Source organism: Nelumbo nucifera, chromosome 7 (genome assembly GCF_055504915.1).
Source record: "Nelumbo nucifera cultivar China Antique chromosome 7, China Antique-T2T, whole genome shotgun sequence".
Taxonomy (NCBI): Eukaryota; Viridiplantae; Streptophyta; class Magnoliopsida; order Proteales; family Nelumbonaceae; genus Nelumbo; species Nelumbo nucifera.
The window spans coordinates 54,522,489-54,535,747 of record NC_142655.1 but is presented as its reverse complement, the minus strand read 5'-3'; the positions used below and the strand labels follow the sequence as shown (position 1 = coordinate 54,535,747).

The 13,259-nt window shown below is 41.5% G+C and overlaps 1 protein-coding gene across 18 annotated transcripts in view; it reads right to left on the bottom strand.

The window, feature by feature from the left end:
• LOC104599645 (transglycosylase) overlaps positions 1–13,259 on the bottom strand; it is a 124,142-nt gene that overhangs the window by 4,620 nt on the left and 106,263 nt on the right. For all 18 annotated transcript variants that reach the window (XM_088891442.1, XM_088891435.1, XM_088891436.1 and 15 more), the window contains one exon: positions 8,164–8,273. In XM_088891442.1, the coding sequence (XP_088747568.1) occupies positions 8,164–8,273 (110 nt within the window). The remainder of the gene's footprint in view (positions 1–8,163; positions 8,274–13,259) is intronic.

The window sequence follows — 13,259 nt, the reverse complement described above, 5'->3', positions numbered from 1 at the left end:
CCAATTTGTTATGGTCCCGCACGTAAGATCCCATCACGGGTCAGTCCACGGTGCGAAAGCCCTGCTTCCCCTTGCGCCTTCCCTTGCGTGCAGACTCTATTGTGAAAACTGAATGGGTGATTTGTCCAAGAGACCACCTGAACTCTCCCTTGGGGTGATTTGTCCAAGAGACCACCCGAACTCTCCTCACTCTTTTCTTGGCTGGAAAACTGAATGTTTTATTTCAATTCGTAGCTCCTTAAATAGGAGATTACAGAAGGAAATTCCTAATTAAACTCAAACTCCAACTTGAACTCAAACTCCTAATTACCTACTCCTAATGGTAACTCACTCTTACTTAAGATAAGATAAAGATAAGGGATAAGGGATAAGATAAGGATAAGGTAAGCTGGCGGCGAGTTGGCTTGATGTGTCCAGATAAGGGTGGGCCCACCCCTATGAGCTGTCGTGTGGGCCCCGCTCTGCTGCTGCTGCTGGGTGCATGCACGCGGCTCATGGTGCCGCTGCCGCGCGGTGTGTGCGCGCAGTGCTGCTGCCACGCAGTGCGTGCGCGCGCCTCATGGTGCTGCTGCTGTGCGGTGCCGGGCGTGTGCGCGGTGCGTGCTGCCGTGCAGTGCGTGCGGTGCGTGCTGCGCGCCATGGTGCCGCTGCCGTGCAGTGCCGGGCGGTGCCTGCTGCTGTGCGGCCTGCTATGCGTGCTGCTGCCTATGACTGCGCCGCAGTGCGCTGCCGGATGGTGTGACCATAACAGAGTCAAGAAAAGAAGACTCAGTAGGAGGGAGATAATCCACTGTAGGAAAGATGATGTGAGATACAATGGGTTGTTCACTCTCTTCCTCTTTTGGAGTGAAATAGGAAGGTTTAGATCATCTGCAATGGTGTTAGATCAAGAGGATCTGAAACATCAGATGGAGCAAAAGGCATACCTAGCCTTGTGTTAGTCGAACCTGGAATCTTAGATGCACTAATGGGAAGTGGCGAGGGTTCCTCAACTATAGAATCAACCTCCCTATGTTGTTGTAGGTGCTGCCATGTAAAAGATTGAGAAGCAGGACATAATGGAGTAGACAAAGTAGGTAGAATAGGTGGGTCAAACATTGGAATAGGCAAAGGGGCTAGAAAAGGAAGTGGTGTGGGTTGCTCATTTCCTCCCCCAAGGCACTCCTCCTAAGAAAGACTCCCTGAAAAGATAGGTGAGGACTTAAGAAAGTGACATCCATGGTGACATATTGGCTCCTTGACATTGGACCATAACAACAATACCCCTTTTGGTTTCCTATATACTTGAGGAATACACACTTCTTTGCTTTAGGGTCTAGTTTCGAATGGTGAGGACCAAGGATATAGACAAAGCATGCACACCCAAACACCCTCAATGGAACATGAAACATCTCCCTTAGGAAAAAGAAGGCTGAATGGAACAATGTATCCAAGAACACAAGAGGGTACCCAATTAATCAAGAAGACTACTGTGAGAATTGCATCATCTCAAAATTGAACTGGAACTATGGAGCTTGATGGTGCGCGATCTGAAAGCTCCTAGCTGGAGTACGACTTGAATGCTGGCTGCCTGACTGGCTAATCAAACTGCAAGACAAATGGATTAGAGAACCCAGGGTGGTTAACCCGACGAGGTCGCTCCGATGCTTAAGTCAGTAATGTGAGTGGTGAGCTGGGATTTGTATACTAGTAGGCTAGAGAGCAAATAATCGCGCGTACCTGGGTCTCGGGGGTTGATGCCCTTACATAGCTGGGCTACCATAGGTCTCGCGGAACGCTCCTGGGATTTTTGGCCCAAGCCGTGGAGATCCGTTTCTGGAAGGTGGAAATCCCGCTAATCGACGAGGATTACCATTTCCCTCCGATTCGGACTGGATAAAGTAAATGCTTACGGTTATGCGGTGTGATCCCAAAAGGCCCGGAGATAGCTGTTAGGATTCTAGATATCTTCCATGTGTCACTTTGGCAAGCTTGGCCATCTTGAGATACTCGGGCTTTGGTGCTATCCGAGGTGGTTGAAGCACCCGAGGTAATCCGACCTACCTAGACAACCGAAGGTGTTGACCTGACCTTCCAAGGTGGCCGGGGGTTTTGATCCAACCTACTGAGGTGGTCGGGGAGGTTGAGTCAACCTGCCAGGTGGTCGAGGATGTTGAGTCATGCGTCTAGTCACCAGGTTGTGTCCACATGTCCGCTGCTTACTAGGTCGGGCCAAATCACCCCTCATCAGAGCTCAACATCATACTTCTTGTCACTTCCATAATATGTCTATTCTTCCTTTCTGCTATACCATTCTACTGTGGAGTATATGTGCAATTGCTCTGATGGACTACTCCATTCTCTAATAAATATGATGCCAGGTTTTTCTCGAAGTATTCCCTAGCATTTTTTGATCTTTACACTTTCATTCGTACTTCAAACTGTGTCAACACCATTTGATGGAACTATTGTACCAAAGGTCTCTCATTGTGAGATCTTATCAAGTATACCCAAGAATCCGTGAACAATCATCCCTAAATAAAAGAAATTAATGGTAGCAACCCATAAAAGGAACATGATATAGTCCTCAAACATCAATATGATAAAAAAACTGAAGAACATCTTGTATTACTGCCCTTAAATGAATGTCTACAACGTTTTCCAAGCTGACAACCCTCACACTCAAAATTGGACAACTTAATAGACTCAAACAATTTTGGAAACAAAAAACAAAAAGACCCAAAAGACAAATGCCCTAACCGATTGTGCCAAAGCATAATCTGACCCACTAACTCTGACTCGTCACTCTTGTTGCTAACATAATGGCTCTGATGACTGGGAAGAACATCGAGAAGGTAGACTCCATTCACCTCATGACCACTCCTAATCATCCTCTTTGACTCCAGATCCTATAAAACACAATGACCAGGAGAAAAAATTATTGAACAATTTAAATTTTTTGTTAAACTGCCCATAGACAAAAGGTTAGTACTCAATCTAGGAACATGGAGTACAGAAGGCAGGGTAATGGTATCCGTTATTTTGACAAACCCCTTCTCAGCAATGGGAACATGGGAGCCGTCAACTATAGAGATTCTATCTCTACCTGAGCAAAGGTGGTATGAAGAGATGGTGAAAATATTGGTAATATGTTCTGAGGCTCCTGGGTTTATAATCAAGGGAATTCCCCCTTGTTAGTACCATTTGAAAGAGACAAGAATAGAGTTTTTGGGTGTGTGCTCAATTAGCCACACCCAAGAAAGAAATTGTATTTATGTTAAAATGTTACAATAGGTTGAAAGGATAAATCTGCCCTCCAAAAGTAACAAAGAGAATAAAGAGAATGTAGAGAACACTGATGTGGGCCCCACGGCTGTGGTCCCCACTGTGTTTGTATGACAGCACATGTAACCTTTGTTAGTTATATCAGTGTTAGTTGGTAGTTATTTCAGACAGCTTGTTATTTCAGTTTATTATTGTTTTTATTTTCCATGTAAGCATTAAGGGCAATTCTGCCCTTTCCTACAATTAGTGAACATAACATATAAATATTGAGAGGGTGGCAGCGACAGATTCATTCGATCTGTCCCTCTTTTCCTAAACCCTTGTGTACTTCTGCTTTCTTCTTTTCTTCTTCTTCTTTCCTTCTACTTTTCTCAATCCGAAACCTTTTTGGGATTCAAGACTGATTGTAGTCTTGATAGACTACTTGGTATCAGAGCCTATCTAGGGTTTCTCATGTGTGTCTAGTCCAGCCGACCACATGAGAACTGTCTAGGGCTGGAAGCTTACAAAGGACTGTTTGTTGGCTGATTCTTGGAGGTTACCAGAAGGGTTTAGCAGCTGTCCGAAGGCTTGTAGAGGCTTGGAGAGTGTTTTGGTAATCAGGAAGAATCAGAGAAGGTTCAAAGGATCAATATTAGGGTTCAGGTCGCGATTGAAGGTAGCGATCAGAGTTTTCTGGGTAAGTTTCTATCTTTCCTTGAGATCGTTGTTAGTCAAAGATAGGTTGGACCTATCTAGGAGGAGTGGCTGAACTCCCCTTTATTTTCTCAGAGGCGATCAGTTTTTTTTAGGGTTTGTCATTAACCCTACGGCTAGACTTGACTGTGCTGCCTCTTCTTCCAACCCTCTAGGAAATTTAACTTCTTATGCATTTGCTCATTCAGGTATACGGGCTTCTGCCAATCATGCAACTATCTTAAGTAATCGTAGGATCCCTTGGATTATTTATTTTGGTGCTTCTGACCATATGACCAGCCTTTCCACCTTGTTTATTTCTTATGATTTGCTTCCTGGCCGTGATAAAATCACCCTAGCCGATGGCACTCTTTCTCCTATCTCTGGCAAGGGAGCCATCAAGGCTACAAATTCTCTTTTACTTCCTTTTGCTCTTCATGTACCCAAACTAAATACAAATTTGTTATTTGTAAGCAGCCTAACTAAGTCTTTGAATTGTAGTGTAACCTTTTTTCCTTCCTACTGTGTTTTTTAGGATCTGGAGTCTCAGAAAGTGATTGGGAGTGGCCATGAGGCGAATGGAATATATCTGTTGGATACTCTTGGACAGAGCCAAGGACAACCTGGGAAAGTTGACTTTGGATCTACATCTTCAGAGTTTGTCAGTCGTGTCATGTTATGTCATTTTCGTTTGGGTCATCTTTCTTTTACTGCATTGAGTCATTTATCTTCAAAACTATTTAAGGGAATTAATTTGTCCAGTCTTCATTGTGAGTCTTGTGATCAGGCTCAGCTCAGCTCGCTGTGATAGGCGGTTTTTCATCTGTTGCAGTTTGGGACTTGTTACTGCCTCTTCCCGAATTTGGTCCTAGAGTTTATCTTTGGGCTGAAGAGAGACCTATAGTTGCTGCAATTCTGGGTGTCTTGATAGTGCATCAACAACCTTATTGGTTGCTCCTAGTCGATATTAATTGAATAATCGAACCCCATGAACATGGTCCCCTTGTTTTGATTATGAACTTGCGCCCCAATAGATAGGAATAACAATGTAAGACCACCAAGACTACGGCTATCAGCTCCCTTGTGTACACTGAGCTAGATCCCCGCTGAATTGAGAGTGCTTTACTAAAGAAGGCAAGGGGTTTCCCTTCTTGCATTAATACAATTCCAACTCCTTGACCCGATGCATCGCACTCTATAACAAATGTTTGGTTGAAGTTAGGTAATGTTAATGCTGGTGGTGAAGACAGGGTCGTTTTGGGATTTTCAAAGGCCTGTTGGGCTTTTGGAGTCCATGTGAATGCATCCTTCCTTAGTAGATGTGTAATGGCTAGCAATGAGGCCATAGCCGCTAATGAAGCGGTGATAGTATCCTATCAAGCCCAAGAAGGCTCGGAGTTCCTTCACATTTGCAGACACGGGCCACCGTTGGATGCTTGCTACTTTCTCGGGGTCTGCCATTACCACGCCTCCTTCTACCACGTTCCTGAGGTAGTGTACTTGGGACTGTCCAAAAGCACACTTGGATGCCTTCACATACAGTTGATTTTGCAAGAGAACCTTCAAGGTGACTTCTAGGTCTTCCATGTTTTGGAACCATGTGGGGCTGTAGACTAAGATATCATCAAAGAAAACCAGTATAAACCGTCGTAAGTACAGACGAAATAAATCATTCATGAGGGACTAGAACGTTGTCAGGGCATTTGTGAGCCCAAAGGGCATGACCCGGAATTCATAATGTCCGTTATGTGTGCGGAATGTAGTCTTGCATATGTCATCCATGTGCACTCTAATCTGATGATAGTCGACCCGTAAATCTAGTTTGGAAAAGATTCAGGCTTCCTTGAGCTCATCAATCACTGGGATTGGGAACCGATATGGTGATGCTATTAAGTGCTCTATAATCAATGCAGAAACGCCATGTCCCATCTTTCTTTTTGACTAAGAGGACTACGGAAGAGAATAGGCTATGGCTTGGTTGGATGAATTGTTTTTCTAATAGCTCTTTAACTTGCTTCTCGATTTCTTTTTTCTGAGATTGAGGATAACGATAGGGTCTTACATTTGTAGGGGTCACTCCTGGGAGTAATGGAATGCGGTGGTCATGTTCCCGTGAAGGCGATAGGTCTGTCGGCTCCTGAAACACTGCTGCATATTGCTACAGAAGTGTTTTCAGCTGTTGCTGAAGGTCTTCTTGTGGGGTTGCATTCCGGGCCTGGGTTAGCATGGGCCCTGTCTGAGTGAGCTCCTAGAGGATGGTTTGAACAGGTTCCTGGGCTTGTTTTAGGAGAGACGAGAGGCTGATTGGGCTTGGGCCTCTGGTTGGTATACCTTGGAGGCGGATCTTGGTCCCATTTGTCATGAACTCCATTGACAACTGGACCCAATCACATAGTACCGGCCCTAATTGTCTCAGCCACTATATCCCCAATACTATATCGGTCCCTCTAAGCTCAAGTGGGTATAAGTCCACCACAAATGGCTGCCCTTGGATTGTCAGTTCAATTCTTGTACAGATGCCTTCATAGGGAAGAGATGTCCCATTTTCTACTTGGACCTTGAATGATGCCGTGGGTTGGATTGGTAGCCCCAGTTGTTGGGCCAACACTTCCGTTATGAAATTCAGGGTGCTCCTGCTGTTGATTAGTATGGACACCTTGTGTCCTTTGATTCACCCTGAAACCCTCATAGTTTGTGGGGAGTTGAGCCCGTTAAGGGCCTGGAGTGATATCTCCGATGTCGGTTGCTGTTCTTCAGCCCATTTGAATTCTGACGATTTGTTGGTATGTATCCCACTTTCATATCCATCTTCAGTGTCATCTTGGAGGGTGTAAATCTGCATTGTTTTACACTGATGGCCTGGCCCAAATCGTTCATCACAATTATAGCAGAGACCCTTTTCTCTGTGGGCTTGCATCTCGGCCCACGATAGCTTCTTGAAGGGAATAGATGAGCCGGTGTTCATAACTCTTGGCTTACCCAGAATGCTGTCTTCCTTCACTGGGCCAAATCCTTCACTCCTGTGTTCGTCAAGCCTTGGAAAGCTGGCCGATCTTTGAGGTGGTAACCAAGGCCGGCTGAGTTTCCTTGTTCCGCTCAGCCTTTCTTCTTGGATCTTGGTCTGGGCAACAACATCCATGATGGTGGTCGGTTGGAGTGCCCTTACTTCCAGCAGGTATCTATGGTATACTTAGGCTTCTTATAGTAGTCACAGATCATGTCCTTCTTGTCCTCCTTCCTATCATCACTACCACCCTTATCCCTATTTCACCTGTGGACTTGTATAAGCCTAGCCTAGGAAATCCCAAAATATCCTAGGAGATCAACCGTAGATGAGGAAAGACAGATTTACCCCCTTTAGAGGTCTCAACCACCCTTTTGGAACCCAAAAACCTTCACCCACAAAGATTCCTTTCTCTGTAGGAGCAGGTAGAAACAGGAGAAAAGGTTGTAACTCCCTCTAGAGACCTCAAATGACTCTAGAATTTGAACTTCCCTCTTCAAAAATCACCAAGAAATCCAAAAAATCTAGAGTGCCCCTTCCTAGGTCAAAATTGAAGTCCTACAGCAATCAAAACTCTTCCTCCAGTTCTTCCTGATTTCGATGATCAACCCAAGATCTGAGACAAAGGGTTTTAGATCCACCAAAAAAATCCAAGAACTAGGCACTTTTGAAGTCTTCGATCAGCTCTCTAACTCACTATGCAGTCGGCTGATCTAGGGCTGCATGATGGAAGGCTCAAAAAATCTCAAAAAACTGCTTTGATACCAAGTATAAAAGAAAAAACAATAATTTGATTTGATAACAGTGAGAAAGAAGAGAAAAAGAGATAGTTTTTAGTGAGAAGAGAAGAAGAGATGGGGAGAAGCCAATGATAATCTGGCCGCTCCACTCATTATCTTATATACTCATAAAAAAGATTGATTACAAGGACTAATATGCCCTTAATAGGGTGACTACTGTTCATAACATAAAAACAACTCCAAAAAACAATATAAACTAATGGTCTGGTCCCAATAACACTAACTAATGACCCAATAATACAAACTAGTGATTATAAACAAGAAAATCATAAGAAACTGCTGAATCTCAACAGAAACTTTATGAAAACTCTAAATAACACTCACAGAAAACCACTACAAAGAATTAGTTAGCAAATAGCATGATTTGCATGTACAATCTTAATATTTAACTTGAACTAGATTCAAATGCTGTTAACATACTTGTAGAGCCAGGTTGCTCTGCGGAAATCAATTCCCATTATTCCAGTACATGAACCTACACCATTCACAAAGCGCATGCTACTAATGTCTGCAAGGGCAGATAGAATTGTCTGTACAAAGGAAAAATCAAAAGTAAATGGAAAGATCTTGAAAGAGTAGAACTTAAAATAAGCACAACATTGCAAGAAAAGGGAAGAGCTCTTTAGGATAGTTGAAAGTATAGATTCTACATTACAGCAAAAAGGCTTATTCATCTTGTTTCCAAATATATCATGTTGCAGTAGTGATTTAGAATATCTCATGTTGCAGTATGTATGTATGTATGTATGTATGTATGTATGGCACGCATTTTTGAGACTTTTGAAATTTAACAGAGAGATCTCTCTATTCAATCATTCAAATGGTTTATTTTTATCCTTTTACAGAGGCAACAATCATATGTGAAATACATCCAGCAGATAACTATGGCTGATGTGTCCTTCTGGAGTAGACATATTTAAGAGTGGTGATGTGTGTGATTCTCCCCCGGCTGGATGCATGTGCTGCTCAGCCTGTGGAAACATGGACTTGGGCTGAAGCATCTGGATTTGCTTCTGACTGTAGGACTTGGGTCTTATTAACTCCCTCCCCTTTGAGTACAACCTTGTCCTCATGGTTGATATGGGGAAACTGTTGCTGTAACTTGTAGTCTTCCCACGTGGCATCATTGAAAAACAGGTTTCTCCATGTGAATAGGACTTGTTTAGTGATCTTTTTCCCCTGTTTGACCTACCGCATGTCTGTGATCTGCAAGGGATCCACTAGTAATTACCCATTATCTTAGAACAATGGAAGAGTAGGACTAACAGTAGTAGAAGTGGTGATACAGGGCTTCAACAAAGATGCATGAAATACTGGATGTAACTTGGAAGATTGGGGTAGGTCCAATCTGTTAGCCACTTGTCCCACACTCTACAACACCTAGAGAGGCCCAAAGTACCATGGTGATAATTTCAGCCATGCTTTCTGAACTAAGATGACTGACGTATGCTTGCAGCTTCAGATATACCAAGTCACCCACTGCATACTCTACTTCATGGTGCCTCTTATCATATACTGATTTCATCTTCTGATGGGCTTTCTGCAGGTTCATTCTGAGGGACTTGAGGATGGCATCTCTTATTGGTAACTGGTAATCCACTTCGGCCAAGGCAGATCACCCCTTCTCATATGGTAAGATGGCTGAAGGATCTCTGCCATATAAGATTTTGAATGGAGTACTTTCAGTGGAAATGTGATATGATGTATTATACAAATACTCAGCCCAAGGTAGCCATTGTGGCCACTGCTTCGGTCACTCCCCAATAAAGCATTGTAGGTAAGTTTCCAAACATTTGTTTACCACCTCAGATTGACCATCCATTTGATGATAGCTTGTAGGGTGATTGATCCAGATGCCTTGAGCCTCAAAATATTATTCCCAAAATCTGCTCATGAAAAGAGGTGTTGGGAGTGCTGTGTAAAGGCCTGTGCTACAAGCCCTGCTGTATAAGGTTGCGGTAATGCCAGGAAATGTGCATATTTAGTGATTCTATCAACCACTGTCAACCAAGTAGGTTTGTACAAGAGAGAAGAAGACAGATTCCTGGGGTTAAAGAACTGAATTGTTCGGCCCAACCCCAAGAGCCTCAATATAAAGATTAGTAAAATAATAATATTTACAAAAAACCTTTGAAGGGCTAAAGAGAAAATAACAAGAAAATACAAGATACAATACAGCAAGGACTATACTAATATGGTACATCAGTGAGACTCTTCACACTCCCCCTCAAACTGATAAGCATCAGTTTGCTTACAAGGAATAAGTGTTTGGATCTCGTTATGGCTTTTGTGAAGATGTCTGCAACTTGCATATTGGAGGCAATATGAGGGAAAGAGATAGAGCCCACAAGAAGCAGGTCATGAATAAAGTGGCAGTCCACCTCAATATGCTTCGTCCTTTCATGAAAGACAGGATTAGAGGCAATCCTAATAGCACTAGTGTTGTCTGCACACAGAGGTATGGGTGTAGGAGAGGTGTGACCCAATTCCTGAAATAAAGATTGAAGCTAAACAACTTCACTACAAACGAATGACATTGCCATGTACTCTACTTCCGTAGAGGACTTGGAAATAGCCTGTTGTTTCTTGTATTTCCATGAGATTAGAGAGTCACCCATGAAGACACACCACCCAGTAATGGAACGACATGTGTCAGGGCATCCAGCCCAATTTACATCAACATAGGCCCTCAGATGTATAGAGGAAGATGAAGAGAAGAAGAGACCTTGTGATAAAGTGCCCCGAACGTAAAAAATGATCCGATGTACCGAAATCAAATGGGGTTGACATGGGGCAGAGACAAATTTACTGACGACCTGAACTACATGCGAGATGTTAGGACGAGTCATGGTGAGATAGATGAAAGATCCCACAAGTTGCCTATAGAGGGAGGCATTAGGAAGCAAGGGACCGTCTGACTTGGGCAATTTGACATTCAACTCTAAGGGAGTGTCTACCCGTTTGTTGTCGGTAAGACTGGCCAACTGGACAAGATCACATGCATACTTGTGTTGGCAAATGAATTATCCCCGGGAACTCCTTTGAACTTCAAGCCCCAAGAAATAGGTAAGAGGGCCTAAATCCTTCATGTGAAAGGAATTGTGAAGAAGAGACTTGAGCTCCTAAATTCCTTCAATATCATCTCCAATCAACAACATGTCATCCACATATAGGAGGAGAATTGTAAGACCTTGGGGTCTTTTCCGCACAAAGAGAGAGTAATTAGAAGCACTATGGTTATACCTGGCTTGCACAACATCTCTGAATTTTTTCAAACCAAGCTCGAGGATCTTGCTTTAGCCCATAGAGAGATTTCTTCAATCAACAATGAGGGAGGAATCACTACAGTACCCTGGAGGAGGATTCATAGAAACAGTCTCCTTTAGGTGCCCATGAAGAAAGGCATTTTTCACATCTAGTTGAAAGATAGTCCAAGATTTTGCAGCAGAGAGGGCTAAGAGAACACGGACTGTAGTGATCTTGGCTATTGGGGCAAATGTCTCCTCATAATCGATGCCATACTCTTGCGTATAGCCTTAGGCCACAAGCTGAACTTTATAGCAGTCTAGAGACCCATCAGACTTCAACTTGATAGAGTAGACCCATTTGCTTCCAATAACAGATCCATCTGAAGGTGCAGGAACTAGATCCCAAGTGTCATTCTTGTGCAAAGCTTGAACCTTTGCATCCATGGCATCTCTCCATTGAGGACTGCTAATGGCTTGTTTGTATGATCGGGGAATATTTGTGGAAGACAAGACAACGGAAAAGGAGCTATGGTCTAAAGGAAAACTATAGCGGTTAGGTGGTCTAGATATACGGGTAGAGAACGACGTAAATGAACTAGAGGAACATCCGAGGGGTCTGAAACAGGAATGTCACTTACATGGATATCTGAGATGAGTGAAGGATCCGGACTGGGAAGAAGAGGGGTCGTAGACGTAGGTACTGGCAAGGTTTAAAATGTCGATGTTGATGGAAATGTTGCTTACCAAAATATAAGACATATGTTGGAAATGTTGGAAATGTCAAGGGGAAATATTGTAAAAATTAGAGACATTGTGGAAATATGCAATGATATTTTATAAAATGATAAAAGAAGCATTAATACATATTTCTAAACTATTATCATATTCCCAACCATTATATAAAGCTAACAAACTAAGATCAATAACAAATTAGTAAATGACGGTTTATTGATTTATTATGCTTTTTGATGTTTTTACAAGGTTATCCGATAGTTTCTTTTCTTATTTTTAATTTTCATTTATTACAAATTCTAATATATTTATTTCACACTAGTAAATAGAAATACATTTATTCTGATTTTTTAAATATTAAAGTTATAATACATTATGTTTTATTATAAATTTAAAAAACTGATTCTCCTTTTTGTAGTATTAAGATTATGATAAATTCTGATTTCTTATAAAACTTAATGAATTTATTATGATTTTTAATACTAAATTTATAATAATTTATGATTTAGTATAAGATTCAATAAATTTATTCTGATTTTTTATATTAAATTTAGAATATGATTTATTATAAAATTTAATAAACATTTTCTGATTTTAATAAATTTTTTAAAAATACTAACTAGTTATTTAATACTTGAGAAATATTTTATGTTTTATATTATAAAGTAATTAATTTATTCTTTTGTTTTTATTTTTTGTTAATTCTTTTTTATAAATATTTTATTTGAAATATTAAATAGAAATTATTAATGGGATAATTTATATTAATATAATGTATTATATTAATATAATATACTAATATATTATATTATTAATGTACATTCGTCGACGTCCTGTCGACATAATAGGAAAAACTGTCTTTTTTTTTGGTTATTTGGACCGATTTGGTCAACATTTCCGAAATATAGGAAATGTCGACCAAAATAATGTAATTTTTATATTACCATCCATTTCCATGTCGATGAGCCTCGACATCGACTTATGTCAGGCGACATTAGCGAAATGTCACGACATTTGAAACCATGGGTATTGGACCACAAACTCGCCTACGAGAGAAGACACGAGGATCTTTCCTAGCAGTTGATGATGGAGCATCCTATGAGTCAAAATCATACAAAATAGAAATAAAGGGTGTAGATAATTTGGCAACTCCTGAGAAAAAAGAGATGCTTAAGAAAAATCACATTTTGAGAAATACGAATACGATGTGCGAAGGGATCATAACAAAGAAATCCCTTATGGTTTAGGACTATATCCAACAAAGGCACACATGATAGATTGAGCTGAAAGCTTTGAACATTCGCGACAGGGAAGATGAACAGAACATAGACACCCAAAAACATATAAATGGTAAAGATCTGGGGGGGATCCAAACATCTTTTGATGAGGAGACATGTTGCAAAGGACCGATGACAGGATACAATTAATCAAATGCACAGCCATACTAGCGGCCTCTACCCAGAAGGTGGGAGGCGCTTGTGACTCTTGTAGAAGAGTCCTCACAACACAGAGAATGTGACCATTCTTTCATTCTGC